Source organism: Pundamilia nyererei, unplaced genomic scaffold (assembly GCF_000239375.1).
Source record: "Pundamilia nyererei isolate P.nyererei 1_Seehausen unplaced genomic scaffold, PunNye1.0 scaffold00159, whole genome shotgun sequence".
Taxonomy (NCBI): domain Eukaryota; kingdom Metazoa; phylum Chordata; class Actinopteri; order Cichliformes; family Cichlidae; genus Pundamilia; species Pundamilia nyererei.
In genome coordinates this window covers 633,843-647,481 of record NW_005187560.1, presented here as the reverse complement: position 1 = coordinate 647,481, position 13,639 = coordinate 633,843, and the positions used below count along the sequence as shown (strand labels likewise).

General features: G+C 40.5%; 1 protein-coding gene across 1 annotated transcript; it reads left to right on the top strand.

Moving 5' to 3' along the window:
- Positions 1–4,214: 4,214 nt before the first annotated feature.
- On the top strand, positions 4,215–8,238 carry irx4b (iroquois homeobox 4b). Its single transcript, XM_005745470.1, has 6 exons — positions 4,215–4,638; positions 4,951–5,136; positions 5,329–5,441; positions 5,754–5,910; positions 6,093–6,246; positions 6,361–8,238. Exons 1-6 carry the CDS (start codon positions 4,594–4,596, stop codon positions 6,945–6,947), a joined length of 1,242 nt encoding a protein of 413 aa, XP_005745527.1. The 5' UTR covers positions 4,215–4,593; the 3' UTR covers positions 6,948–8,238.
- The last annotated feature ends 5,401 nt before the right edge of the window (positions 8,239–13,639 follow it).

Here is a 13,639-nt window from a genome sequence, read left to right as displayed (position 1 = left end):
ACATCTTTGATTTTTGGTAAAAATCCTTGATTATAAAAAGTGTGTGTGTACTTGCAGGATGTACTTAAAGGATATGATGAAATTATAGCTGCAGGTGGCAACTGGCACATTTTTGCATGCAATGTCTACCCCATGTAACTTCGTTATTGTCATTTCATTGAAGTAAAAGAAACACAAAAACGGTTGGGATCAGTAATTTGTTTGTGATGCAGAAATTCACATAAACAAAGAGGAAAAAATATATATATTAAAAGAATATTTTGAGATAAACACAGAAAATTAATGATGAAAATCGGTGTGGCATTTACATGCATTTTCATGACCCTGCAAACTAATTATTTTAGTTTTCACTGTGGTGTAAAAAAATGGATTAGAGGGATTCTGATTTCATTCTGGGACCTTCAGCACCAACCACTAAGAGCTAAAACCAAGTCGAAGGCTCAAAAAGCATCTACATGTTAAACAGCGATTAAAATTGCATAGATTTCATACTTTAAGGTGGAAAATGTTCAAATGGGACGCGCTGTGATTGAAAGAAGTTGTGATTGTAGTTGTTTGGCCCTCCACTGCAAACACTTTGTGCTGTACTTAGCCCTCCTCCTCTCACATTAACATGCTTCTATCATTAACCCCCACGCCCCACCTACTGCATAATAGCTAGAGCTGCATGCAGGAGGGAGGAAATAAGAATGTTTCCTTTCTTTTTTTTTCCTGCGGAGCATCTTGAATGAATGATTGATGTGAGGGGAACGAGATCAGAAAGATATAATCACGGTCTAGCGAACGCAGAGCCTTAAGAAATGTATACCGCAGGAATGCCATGAATTTATAAACAGACCATATATTAATATGGTCTGTTGGTGTTTGAAATAACAGAATCTGTTGTGTCTATCTATCTATGTGCAGTTCATGCTTTATAATCATTATTTGTGGAATACTCTGGTACAGAGCTTTGAAAGTTTAATTCAGGCTCTGCAGAGTCTCTTCATTCAAATAAACGTACAAGTTATTTCCTCGTGTACCATCCCAAACAAACATTAAACACACCCGTGTTCATTGTCAGCGGATAAACAAATTGCCATTTTCCTTGAGTGACGTATGTTTTGTGTGAAGACGTGCAACGCCAGAGCAGGGAGATAACTTCATTTCCGAGCTTTGAGCATAGATGAGGGCGAGACAGTTAGTCCGTGTTCAGTATATGAGCACCTTTCATGGGACAAATGGAATGTCAATCAAGAGCCGGTACACAGATGCTTTCTCCCTTGTGGGGACTGAGATGCTTTCTGGTGATGCAGCTCTGTTGTTCCAGCCTTACTCTGGGTGCACTGGGAATATTTTGTCCTTTTACCCCTCCACATCCCCTCGCTCCATTTCAGATCCCCTGACTATTAACGATTTCTTTAGCTCTCCAAGTTTGCCTCCTCTGGCTTTTCCTCTTCTCCACATCCATTTTTTCAAGTTGGATTTTTGCACGGAAAGTTTTTGTTTTTTTAAAACCTCTCCTTTCTCCCAGTGTTAGAGACTGTGGGAAAAGAAACAAAAAAGGTGAAAAACCTGAGATCAGCACTAAAGATGTTGACATCCAGAAAATATGTTCATATTCAACCAATATGCACAACAAATATGTTTTAAAGGGAATCCAATTTCTTCTTCTTCTTAGATTTAGGCTGACATTTCTTGCAATCTGTATCTGAATCTGTGACCCTCTCGATGCAACATTTTTCACCCTGATTTACTAAGATATAATTTTCAGCATGCATAGAACAAATCTTCAAAGTAGCTCCAAGCAAACCATAAAGCTGCATGTGTACGTCCACAAGGAAGTAAAAATGAGACATAACTTTGTATGAAAAGCTGCTTCTGTTATTGTTGCTATGAACTCTAGACCCAGTTTAAGCAAGGTGATATACTGAATAATTTTTTTTAGAGAATGTCAATCTCCTAGCTTGAAAATGTCGCTATAAATTTTCAGTCTGGCTAAAAGCAGTTAATGTGGGTAGAAGTAAAAATCTGTATTCAAAAAGTGGACATAAGTTCTGTGTCTGAAAACCAATGCAGTTGCTTTTACGTTGTACTCTTTCTGATGGCCAGAAGGGGGCGACACCTGTCAGCACAAAATTCATCTATGTGAAAGTGACACCTAGCTATCTTGTTATGTAGCCTTCACAAACACTTTCCTGACCAGTTTGTGGACTCGTTCAATGCTAATTTGTACATTACAGTGAAAATCTTGAGCGTTCATGTGATGATAAATGGATTAGCACAGTTGTCTAACACAGCGGTCCCCAACCTTTTTTGCGCCACGGACCGTTTTATGCCCGACAATATTTTCACGGACCGGCCTTTAAGGTGTCGCAGATAAATACAACAAAATAAAACTAGTACCGGTACCGAAAAAAAGAAGATTTATTCAGAACACACGTGAAAAGACCCTGGAAAACCGAGTAAACGATAAAAACGATAACAAAATAACGCTGAAAATCCTGAAAACCATACATTTCACACCTGAGCCTCAACTCGCGCGGCCCGGTACCAAACGATTCACGGACCGGTACCGGTCCGAGGCCCGGGGGTTGGGGACCGCTGGTCTAACACAGCAGAGATCCCTGGTTCAAGAATGGGAGGGGACACAAATCCCTGGAAAGGTTGTGTAAAGATTATCCTCTTATATAGGACTATGTGAGGAGGGTAAAGTGATATTTTTTCAGGCTGGTACTGATACTATTATTTGGTGATTTTAAAATTGAGTGTTCCGATATGTCAGCAAATATATTTATATTTTGTTGATGATGTTGCTGATGATCCTATATAATTATATATTATTATTATTATATTTTTCTTTTCTTTCAGACACACAAAACATAAACCTAATAAACCCTAATATTTGTTATGTGCAGTTATCCATTTACTCACTCACCAGGTCAGATGGTTGTTGTGATTAAGGCGTTCCAAATACGTGTTGCTAACAGGGAAGATGAAGAGGTCACCTGGTGGCCGGAATATTCAACATCATCATTCCTAACACGGCTGAAGGGTGTTTCTTCCATTTCTTCTTTACGTTTTTAATTTTAATTTATCGGCTGATACAAATGCAGATACCAGTCGATTGGCAAATGTCTAATAATATCTGCTTGCCTATAAATTAGTCAGGTTCTGCAATTTTTAAAATAAAAATGTATTTATCAATTACATAAGAAGATGTTATATGTGTGATGTCTGTAATGTCCTAAAGTTGCAGAGATGGTTATACTGGTTGCATTTATTAAAGGTAGATTCAACGTCAAATGTCTACCTGTCTCATATCACTGCATGATCATTTGCAACATTTTCTTTTATAGAAACAAAAGAAGAAAACAAAAAACAAAGTCACCACTCTTTCTGCCCCTTCTCCTATCCTAATAATTTGCATACAGTCCCTAATATCTGTCCTTCTTTTCTTTCTTATACATCAAAAAGTTCTGTTCTGCCGGTGTGCCACAAATGTGTACCCAAATATTTTGGTACAATAAGCCTCTCTGTTATCCTCACAGCCCTTTCACACCTGCCCTTTTCCTCCTCCCCTATGATGAAAACCTTAAAGTGGGTTGAGAGAAAGAGAGAGGAAGGGGAAAAAACGTTTCCACTTCGTCGGGGCAGCTTAAGAGTTTGTTATTAAAAACATGACAACCCATTCAGCCACTAAAGGTGCTTACTCAAGGGAATGCATGGAATGTTTATTCTTTGATTAATTTGCTTGGAGGAGACCTGAAATTCCCCCACTCATGAATATGTGGGTGACAGCGAGATTTCTCCGTGGTGACAAGTTATCTAAACAACAGGGCAAAACGATTATGCTAATATCAGGTTGTAGTCATCAATCATCGCGTGTCAATGTGGTGTCAACGCATCACGTTCCCGATCCCACCCCCTCTGGCCATGTGTGCCAGTGTAAATGCGTGCGTGGACGTGTGCAGCTGTGCGCCTGTGTTTATTGAGAGAGAGGAGAATTGATCACAACTCTCTTTACGCCTGGGGACTCTCGGGAGCATCGCTGCGCAGAGCTGTTCTCTTGGATAAGAGGCGAAAGGAAACTGGGAGGGAATTAATTAGGAGTGAGTTTCTTCATCTTGATATGAACACCGAGTTACACACACACATACACACACACACTCGCGCGGAGTCCAGGCTGACGTCAGACAGACGCGCCTTAAAAACCAAAGAGCGCATCACGGAGAGATGCGTGGTTTGATCACACACACAAACTGGCGTTGGATTGTAAGAGAGCAGGGACACTTTAAAGAGCAGGAGCAGTCTGGTGGATGAGGTGGAAACTGCGGGTGAAGCCGAGAAGTTACTTTGAAAGTCCGTCAGCGCTTGTGCGTAAAATGAAAGCGCTGCGTAAATGTCCGCGTGTCCACTTTTGGACGAGATGGTAGATGAAATCCCAATTAAAAACAAAAAAAGCTGGAAAGTTGACCGGAAAGTATCTCTGAACTAGTGTCAAGGCAAAATAATTTAAAATAGTTTTTTTTAAATCTGCGTTTGGTACGGATGCTGCTGGAAGTCGCTCCACATCTACACTCCACTTATTTCCTGTTTGGTCACATTTGAACCATGGCTTACTCTCAGCTGGGATACTCCTACTCCACCACGCCACAGGTACGGGTAGTATATTGTTTTGTCTTTGATGTTATTGATGAGGACCTGAGCTAAATAAGGAGGATAAATTGATTTTAACTGGTCCATCAACAAGTCCACTATGGAGACAATGTGACAAAATCAGCACGTCGGTGCTGTTTTTTTTCCCAGCTTTTGTTTTGCTTTTGAGAAAATAACTGAGATTAAACATTTGCTCCTTTGTGAAAGTAAGGAGACATTTAAGCGCCAGTGTACATAACAGGGTTTCTATACACACCAGATTCCCTTTCCTTTATGGATATCAGTGAGTTCGTTTCATACATTTTTCCTTAGTTTCTGATGACTTCAGGCTCCCTGGCCGGTTGCTTGGAGCCGGGAACCCCCCCGTCCCACCCGGTGCTGCGCTCACCGGGCCACCAGCTCACCCCTGGAGCAGGCATCGGAGTCTACAGCGGCCCTTATCCTAAGAGCCAGAGCTATTACAACACCTGCGCTACGGACGCCGCTCTCTATTCCAGAGTGAGTGTCACACTTCACTTCTAACTCTTTAATTCTCGGATTTCAAAGTGTTCACTTCCGGATTTTTTTTCTTATTCGTTTTGCCCTTACGGTAAAAAGATTGTCTCTTGTGCAGGAAAATTTCTGAAAACACATAAATAAATAAAAGTTTGTTTAACCTTGATTAGGCATTCATTTCTTCAATATTTTCAGGGGCCACTAGATCACAAAGAAGGAGCTGCATCTGTGCATGTGGGGACATCTCAGACTCCTGCTTATTATCCTTATGAATACACATTTGGACAATATCCTTATGACAGATATGGGTAAGTGAACAAGAATGTTTTCACTGCTCTTAAATTAAAACATATTTTTAACATGATAACTGTAAAATATCTGTGTCAGCATTATCATTTACTTCAGAATGATGGGAAAAACCTGTCTGTAGCAGGTTTATGGAGTCAGTGTTATACTATAATAAGATTTATTATATTTATAGTGTTTTATTGTAATTTACTCAAATGTAATTGTAATTTATAATACCACATTCTCACGAATATCGAGTTTTCTTTCCCTCTGTTTTTCACTTACTTTTGGTATGAGCTAACTGTTTATTTGATTCTCATCATCTGGCTCAGTTATTCCTGCTCAGACGGCGCTTCGCGTCGTAAAAACGCCACCCGAGAGACCACCAGCACCCTGAAGGCTTGGCTGCAGGAGCACCAGAAGAACCCCTACCCCACTAAGGGGGAGAAAATAATGCTTGCCATCATCACCAGAATGACGCTTACGCAAGTGGGTTCTTGTAAAATATTTGATGTTTATCTGGAAATTTTTGGGTTCTGTTGCATGATAATGTGTCTGATTTTCACCTTTTCCTAATTCCATACAAATAGTACATTTTCCCACATTTCGACTTTCCTTCTCCTCCTTTTCTAACTTTAAGTTCGCTTCTGATTTCTCCTTCCTTCCCTCAGGTGTCTACGTGGTTTGCAAATGCACGCAGGAGATTGAAAAAGGAGAACAAGGTGACGTGGTCACCGCGGGCTTGTAAAAGCTCAGATGACCGAGGCTGTGAAGATGACAGTGATGAAGCTGAGAAGCCACTTAAAAGTGACAAGGAGCTTCCTGGTATGCAAGTCCTAAATCAGTCTGCCAGCAAAGTTTTCTTTGTTTCATCGTTTTCCGAGCTTTGACTGTTATGCACAGACTCTTTACTGTCAGTGTCGTTTGTTTTTTTCTCAGAGCAACAGTGCGCAGACCTGCAGAGTGATCTTGAGGACTTCGATCTGCTGGAGTCTGATGCTTCTGATTGTGATCCAAAGCCACAGTTTCTACCTGAGGACAATGAAGTGAACCCAAACACAGAGCTACCCCACGTGCATCTCGCACACAACCCAGATACACTGCACAGAAAAGAGAGACTGTCCCCTGACTGCCCCAAACTCACACCGGTCCAGCACCAAAGCAGCTCCTTCTATCTTAATGCAGACCTTCGAAGCACAGATGCCAAACCCAAAATCTGGTCCATCGCTCACACTGCTGTGTCTTTGGATGCCAGCTTGCAGTCCGAGTACCCGCCGTGTATGCTGTCATCAACCGGTACTTCCTCGTCACCCGGGTATCCGACCAACATGGCGCTCACCAAGACAGAAAGGCAACAGGAATCTCCAGTCGCCACACTCAGAGAATGGGTGGATGGCGTTTTCCACGGCCCTCCTTTCCAACAGCCCAAACCGGCTGAGGTGTGGAAAGGCCTAAACGAAGCTACAATAGAGAGCAGAACACCTGGACAGTCCTTTGAAATTGGGAGGTCTGCTTCAGCTTTGTAGTCCATCAACAAGCCATCGTTGGAAGAGACTGACTTAAACTCGACTTAAAGTGAAAGTCGATATTTTGACTGTGTGACTTGATCAGCTGACCGTTCACTAAGAGCCACTCCCTGTTTGCCTGTTGAAGTTTCCATTTTGTTTTAAGGCAGGACCGCCAGTTCTAGTTCAACAACTGTTTTTGCGGGCTTGAAGACAGTGGGTAAAAATGTCATGCTTAGAGTAAAATCTTAGTATCTTTACCAGCTCACAATCCAGACTGAGCCATGCTAACAAGCTTAAGTGAAAGCAGTGTCATCCCCCGTTGCACTGTTTTTCCTCGTTCAGAGAATGGTTTAAAAAAGACATTCCTTTTACTAAAGATCCATGCACACTGCTTCAGGAAATCCAAAGCCCGGCAGACCCGCTCTGCATAGTCACAGTTGCTAAGCTATGATTGGAAAATAGTTTATTTTATTGAAGGAATTTAGTGAACGGTCAGTTATTGGTGTATGATCCTAATGTGGCAATTTGATATCCCCAATGCTCTCTTACAAGTTACAGACTGTTGCAAACTACATCAACGATCAACTGTCACTGCACGCTTCTCTGCTCCAAGGCTGTATGATGCACACACATGAAAAAATACAGTGTTGTACACTTGCACGATAGCCTGCACATGCACTGAGTCACAGAAATAAAAGGCGTGTTCCTTAGCATGGCAAAGTTCTCCGACTGTGCCCTTACATTAGCTGCCCGCTGTCTGGAACCAATAGTAGAATCACGTTAGCTGATATAAATCCAGTTCAGGGGAAAGGGAATATACCTCCGCAGTTTTGGATGCGTGTGTGTGAGTGTGCCACAGACAGGGTATTTGTGTGTGTTTTGAAGGAAAGAAAGGGGGAATGTGAGTGGTATTCAGCCGTGACTAATGGAAACACACAGAGGAGGGTGCTGCTAAATTGTTAAATCGATGCCACTTCCACCTCGGCTCCAGATATAGCTGCAATCAGCGATGCGTCCCTTTTCATTAGACGGCTTTTGACTTTGTCAACCTGGGACTGCAAGAAAATCCACCACAAGCAAAATGCTTCATAAAAGCTCTTAAGTAATTTTAACTAAGTGTCACGTCTTTATCCCCTCTGGTGATTTCTTTTTCATGCAGGCAATAAATAGAAAAGATTGCTATAATAAACAGAAATCAGGCAGTTATCATTAGCCTAAATAACTTTTTTTTTAAGAAAAAATGCGTTTTCATCAACTTTAATTATTAAAGGAACCTCCACAAATTTCACAAATAAAGCACAACAAGAAACAGTGAAGAGCTGTTGTCTTTTTCCTTCACCCCCCCAACAATATTTCTGCTCATCCTGTTTTCGATTTAGGAGCGGTGATAAAGTATTTATCAGAACAGAGGAGGGATCTGCCTGGGCTTTGTATGGAATTAACCATTTCAAATTAAATAATTCAGGATGAATTCAACCGAGAATTTCATTCTGTTTCTGCTTCATAAATAAGTAAGATCTAAGATGATAAATAATGACATCTGACTTTTTATTTCTGGAAAGTTTTCTTTCTCCTGCTTGCTGGCGACTGGGATCTTATTTTGGTAGGCTGCAGATATATCTTTCATATTTTCGCTCAAATTTTTACATTTTTCAGTCCAAATTTAATGAACCAGAACAGGTACAATTTTGTTTCTGGTTTAAAAACAATCTTGAGGCAGATTTGACTTCAAAAGAAGAAGTACTAGTGTTGTGAAGGACGCTGAATGACAGCCAGATAAGAGGTTGGCTTTGTGCTAAGTGGGGAAAGAGATATAAGGGTATACTTGCTCTCACCCTTAGCCGTTTGAGAAAAAACGTTTTTCCTCTGGTAGAGAGAACTGGGAGTACGGGGAGAGGAGTATGCATTTTATCAAGTTGTGTCAACGTGACTTAGCTTTGGTTAGGAAAAGGTCCAGCTTCCCTTTATATGTTAATTGGCAATTGTTTTCAATACAGTGTTTGTGCCTGTGTTTTCATTATATAATTTCATGAATAATATGCAAACTTATTGTAAAATTCAGACAAGCAACAACACATTTATTGTCAACTAAGGGTCAGCAGCATGAAGCTGTGACCACAGTACTGACATGTACACTTAAAACTGACATGGCTAAAGGTTGCTTACTTACACATTCAATCACTGTGCAACATTAGCACTCAGTGGAAATTTACGGCCACCAGAAACTGAGCGCATTACTCATTTCCTATTGTGGTCTAAAATAACTGCTAAGAAAATGATTCATATTTTGCTGATAAACACTCCACTGTACTCGCTAGCTGGTTGCAAGTCTGCCTCACTAAAATTTGCTCATTTTTTTTCTTTGTTACTCAAAGTAGAACCAAAATAGTAGGTTAGAGCTATAATCTTAAAAACCAAAATCAAAGAGCTGGAAAACATTTCAAATAGTCCAGCTCTTGGAAAGTGAACAATCTATTGATTACATTAGCATAGCCTTAGTACAAAAAAAAAAAAAAGACTTGAAGCCATCATACTTTGGTTTGTGGACTGCCTTTTTTAAGCCTTTGGTAATTTTGGTGTTACAATCCAGATTATTTCTTTTTCTAATTGTTTGGGGGGGGGGGGGGTTCTTTTAATTTAAATACACTTTAACCCACATTTGGATGATAGAGTAGCTCTGGAGAGCTATTAGCTAACATTAGCTTGGTTAGCAAGGTACTACGGTAATTCAGTGCTAGCATATTGGATGGCAGTCTGATTTTGGCTAGCAGAAAACAGCTTTCAAACTGAATGAGGAACTGGAGAGACTGAACAACAAACATAGTGTGTCTTACGATGACTAAATGCTGAAGAAAAAACAACTGTCACTCAGATAAGATACAACTTTAAGCATAAAACAGGTTAGAGCAGGGGTGTCATACTCCAGTTCTCAAGGGCCAACATCCTGCTTGTTTTTGAGATATCCCTGCCCTGCCAGCTGCTGAATATGTAGATCAGGTGTGCTTTGCCAATAAGAAGCTACAAGGGCAGTACAGTGGACCTCAAGGCCTGGAGTTCGACACCTGTGGGTTAGAGGACTGAACTGTGTAAATTCATCCCCCATACAATGGCCAGAAAGAACAAATTAGCTATTAGAAAAAGAATTAGCTATAGAGAACAAACTGTTTTTTGTACATGTAAGAAAAGTTTTAATGTGGTATATCTGAACATTTTTAAAAAGGAGTCTATGAGGACTGACTACAGACACCATAAAACACTAATGTATCTTCCAAGTTAGGAAAACGAAGCCAATGTAGAAGTACCTTAAATCTGATTTCTCTCTTATAGCAATGGTCCTACAGAATCTATGGGAAAAAAGCTTTCAGCCTTGACCTCGGTAAACACTTTCCTGCTGAGCTTATGGGCTCACTCTTTTTTGGTCAGATTTAATAATAGTAAAAATTAAAAATTAACATTCTGCAAATGGTAAATGGAATGGTACTTACCACCATATAGCACTCACCACTTATAGCACCTTTCTACTCAGTAGAACAGTCAGGCTTTCTAGGGCAACTCTCATTCACACAGTGACAAACATACTCATACGGTGCTTTTATATATTCCAAAGCACTTTCTAACATTTACTCCCGAAAAATGCATCAGGATCCAAACTAGAGGATTCAGGGATTCAGCCAACGGCCTTCTGATTAGCAGACAAACAGCTCTGTTGATGTGTTCCAGATTGAGTTCCACGTGCCAAGTAAAAATTTTCATCTGGAACATTCAATGATATGGGATTTCCAGTTTGGAAAGGTGGAGCAGCCCCACCAACCTAAAGTTTACATTCCTAAACGGAGGCAGCGGATGCAAACAGTAGTAAAACTGTTGAACCTTTAATCTGTTGTGGATTTGTGACTTGTGCCACAGGCAGAGCATTGACTTGGCTCTATCCATGGATGTGCTGCAGCAGTCTTTTTAACCCCCACCCTCAAAAACATATTATTGTCTTTGCTAGTGATGCTTGAATTGGCCTACCTTGCTAAGAAGTAAAAAAGGTTTTTGTGCCTGCTCTGACACACTAACTCAGGAATGATGTCACTCCCGAGTCACCCGAGTAACAATAAGACAACATCTTACTCATACTATGTTTAAAAAAATGGAGGATTATTTGTGATATGAAACTGAAACTTCTTTGGCTAACAACTTGTCAATGAGGGAACGGCTTCAGTCAGAAAAAGAGAAAAAAGAAAAAAACTCACTTTTTGAGGTTCCAAAAGGAAAGCAAAGTAGCTACATCAGCAAGGTAGCTACATCAGCAAGGTAGCTACATCAGCAAGGTAGCTACATCAATCTTTTATGCTGTCTATTGGACTAATTTAATTTTTTAAGCCACCCTCAAGTGGCTTTCCAAGGAACTGCAGTTATTTACACTTCCATGTTAGCTTCATTTAAATAAAAAAGAGGAAAAAAACTTCACTTATAGAATATGAACAAACAATACATGTCAATGAAATTTGGGCAAAACATTTGTATTGTTGTTAGCTAAAGATAACTAAAGGTTATCAATGAATGCGAAGTTGACATTTTAAAAATCTCAGCTAGGTCAGCATGAACTTCAATAAGTTTGCTGTTAACCAGTGCTCATTTTGTTGACCAATATTTTTAAGTCACAGTTTTCATCAACAACCTTTTTTTCTGATAAAAGCAATTTTATAACTAACTAAAAACTAAGGTACAAGGCCAAAAACTATGATTTAAAGATGTTGAAACTTGCAACAGCGATTAAAAATTAAATGAAGATATTCTGGAGAAATGAGATCCAATGAGAACCAATGAAGTTGTGTAGAAAGGTGGGACTAGTTTGTAAGTGATCCAGTCAGAAGGGGATAACGGGATCACTTTTTTGCGAAACGGTACAACCAGCTCCCTGTTTTGTAACCCATGTGGCGCAACTCTCACCAGCAAAACCACAAAAATCAGCTTTAGATTTAATCTTCTTTAATTTTATGGTAATGAAAAGAATTTAAACACCTAAATTATTACAAAAATGAAATGACATTTCAGTCAGAAGAATGACTGAAGATGAAGACTTCTTTTAATGGTTAAAGTATCAAATCAGACCAAAAGTTTTTTCAAATAAATGCTTTTGGGGAGGATATCGTGTGTAAACTTAACACTGAGTGAAATCCCAGTCAAAAATGTTAAAACTAGAAATGCAGCTAAAGTTTTGAGCATGAATCTTTTCCTCATGACATTTCTCTTGTATCCCTTTTTTAACAGCCTGTTTTTTTCACGTTTCTCTTTTAACTACTCCAGCTATGTCGTGTCTCCTCTTACCTCCTTCCCCAACTTATTCCCCCATTCTCCATATTCCCTCCTCCGTCTTCTCCCTCCCTCTGTCCCTCCACTTGTCTCACCTCTCCTATGTCTGCTGTCGACACAGTCGAACGACTCAACAGCCAGTCTGACACGCAGGCCTGCTCCCTGGGCCATATAATGTGATTAAGACTCAGTGTGTTGCTGCACAGGTCGGGGAATGTTAGACTCTCTGTTTACCTGTCTGTCTCACAGCACCGGGAGTCTTTTGGGCTCTTTGTGTCTCGAGGGATAGTTGACACAGAGACATGTGCGAAGGGCTTTTTTTGTGACCTTGGAAAGTAAGCTGCAAATGTTTTGCCCGAATTTCATCAACATGTATTGTTTGTTCAGATTCTGTTTCTTTTCTTCTTCCCTTCACAATCAGACCCTTTTTTCACAATCACTTTTATTTTTAAAATTTCAGGTGGAATGTCTGCACAGGAAGTATTGACAACTTTAAATTACTCCTCTCTGCACCTCTTGTCTGACACCTATTTCCTTTCAACACTATGTCTCTGGTGCGCACTCAAACACACACACGCAGCCATAGATATACACACACTTCTAAGTCGCTTGTGTCTTGTCACACACACTTTGGTTTTCCGGGGCTATCAAAGTGCTGAGTGCAAACTCTCTCCTCCAAAAACTGTCACATGTCGCCAGAGGTGTCTCGCTCCCTGCGGTAACCCTCTGAGCTCCTGGCACAAGAACAAGTCATTATTTCCATGGTAAAGGTCAGACGCTCTGTCACCTGACTCTAAAGTGGAGCTGAGTGGAGTCGCCCCGAGACAATGACCAAAGGTCAGTTTTCTGTTTTGACTCTCATACAGTAGGTGTAGATTTGAGGAGGACAGGCTGCTCCCAGATCTGCCTCTGAGCCCCTTTTGGTCACACTGGCTTCCAGACATGGAGGCTCAGATAATTGGCTGCAGGGAGCTCCTTAATGAGCCGCGGGGTCTGTAATGTGACACATCTTCAAGGAGAAATATTTTAATAGGGCAATTACAGCGATGAGGAGGATGTTTTGTGTGGAGTGAGTGATTGTTGTGGAAGGACGCCGTGCTAAGGAATTTTGTGGCATTTAACTCCATTATCTACTGTGAGGCTCGGTGGTGGGGACATTTTCAGTGTGATTACAGTCTCATTTGAGCTTATCTTTGTCTGCATGGTCTGACCCAACACTGTAGGTCATAATATGCTTAAGGGTTTTATTTCCAATTACGATCTAATATTATGGAGAAGGAAAATAGGTAAGTGGATGTAGCGTTCAATCCCGCGCTGATTTGACAGTTGGAAACGGCACCCATGAATGAGCCAGTCTGCAAATTGGTTAAATCCACCTTTGCAATCTGGAGTTCCTTGATATATATATA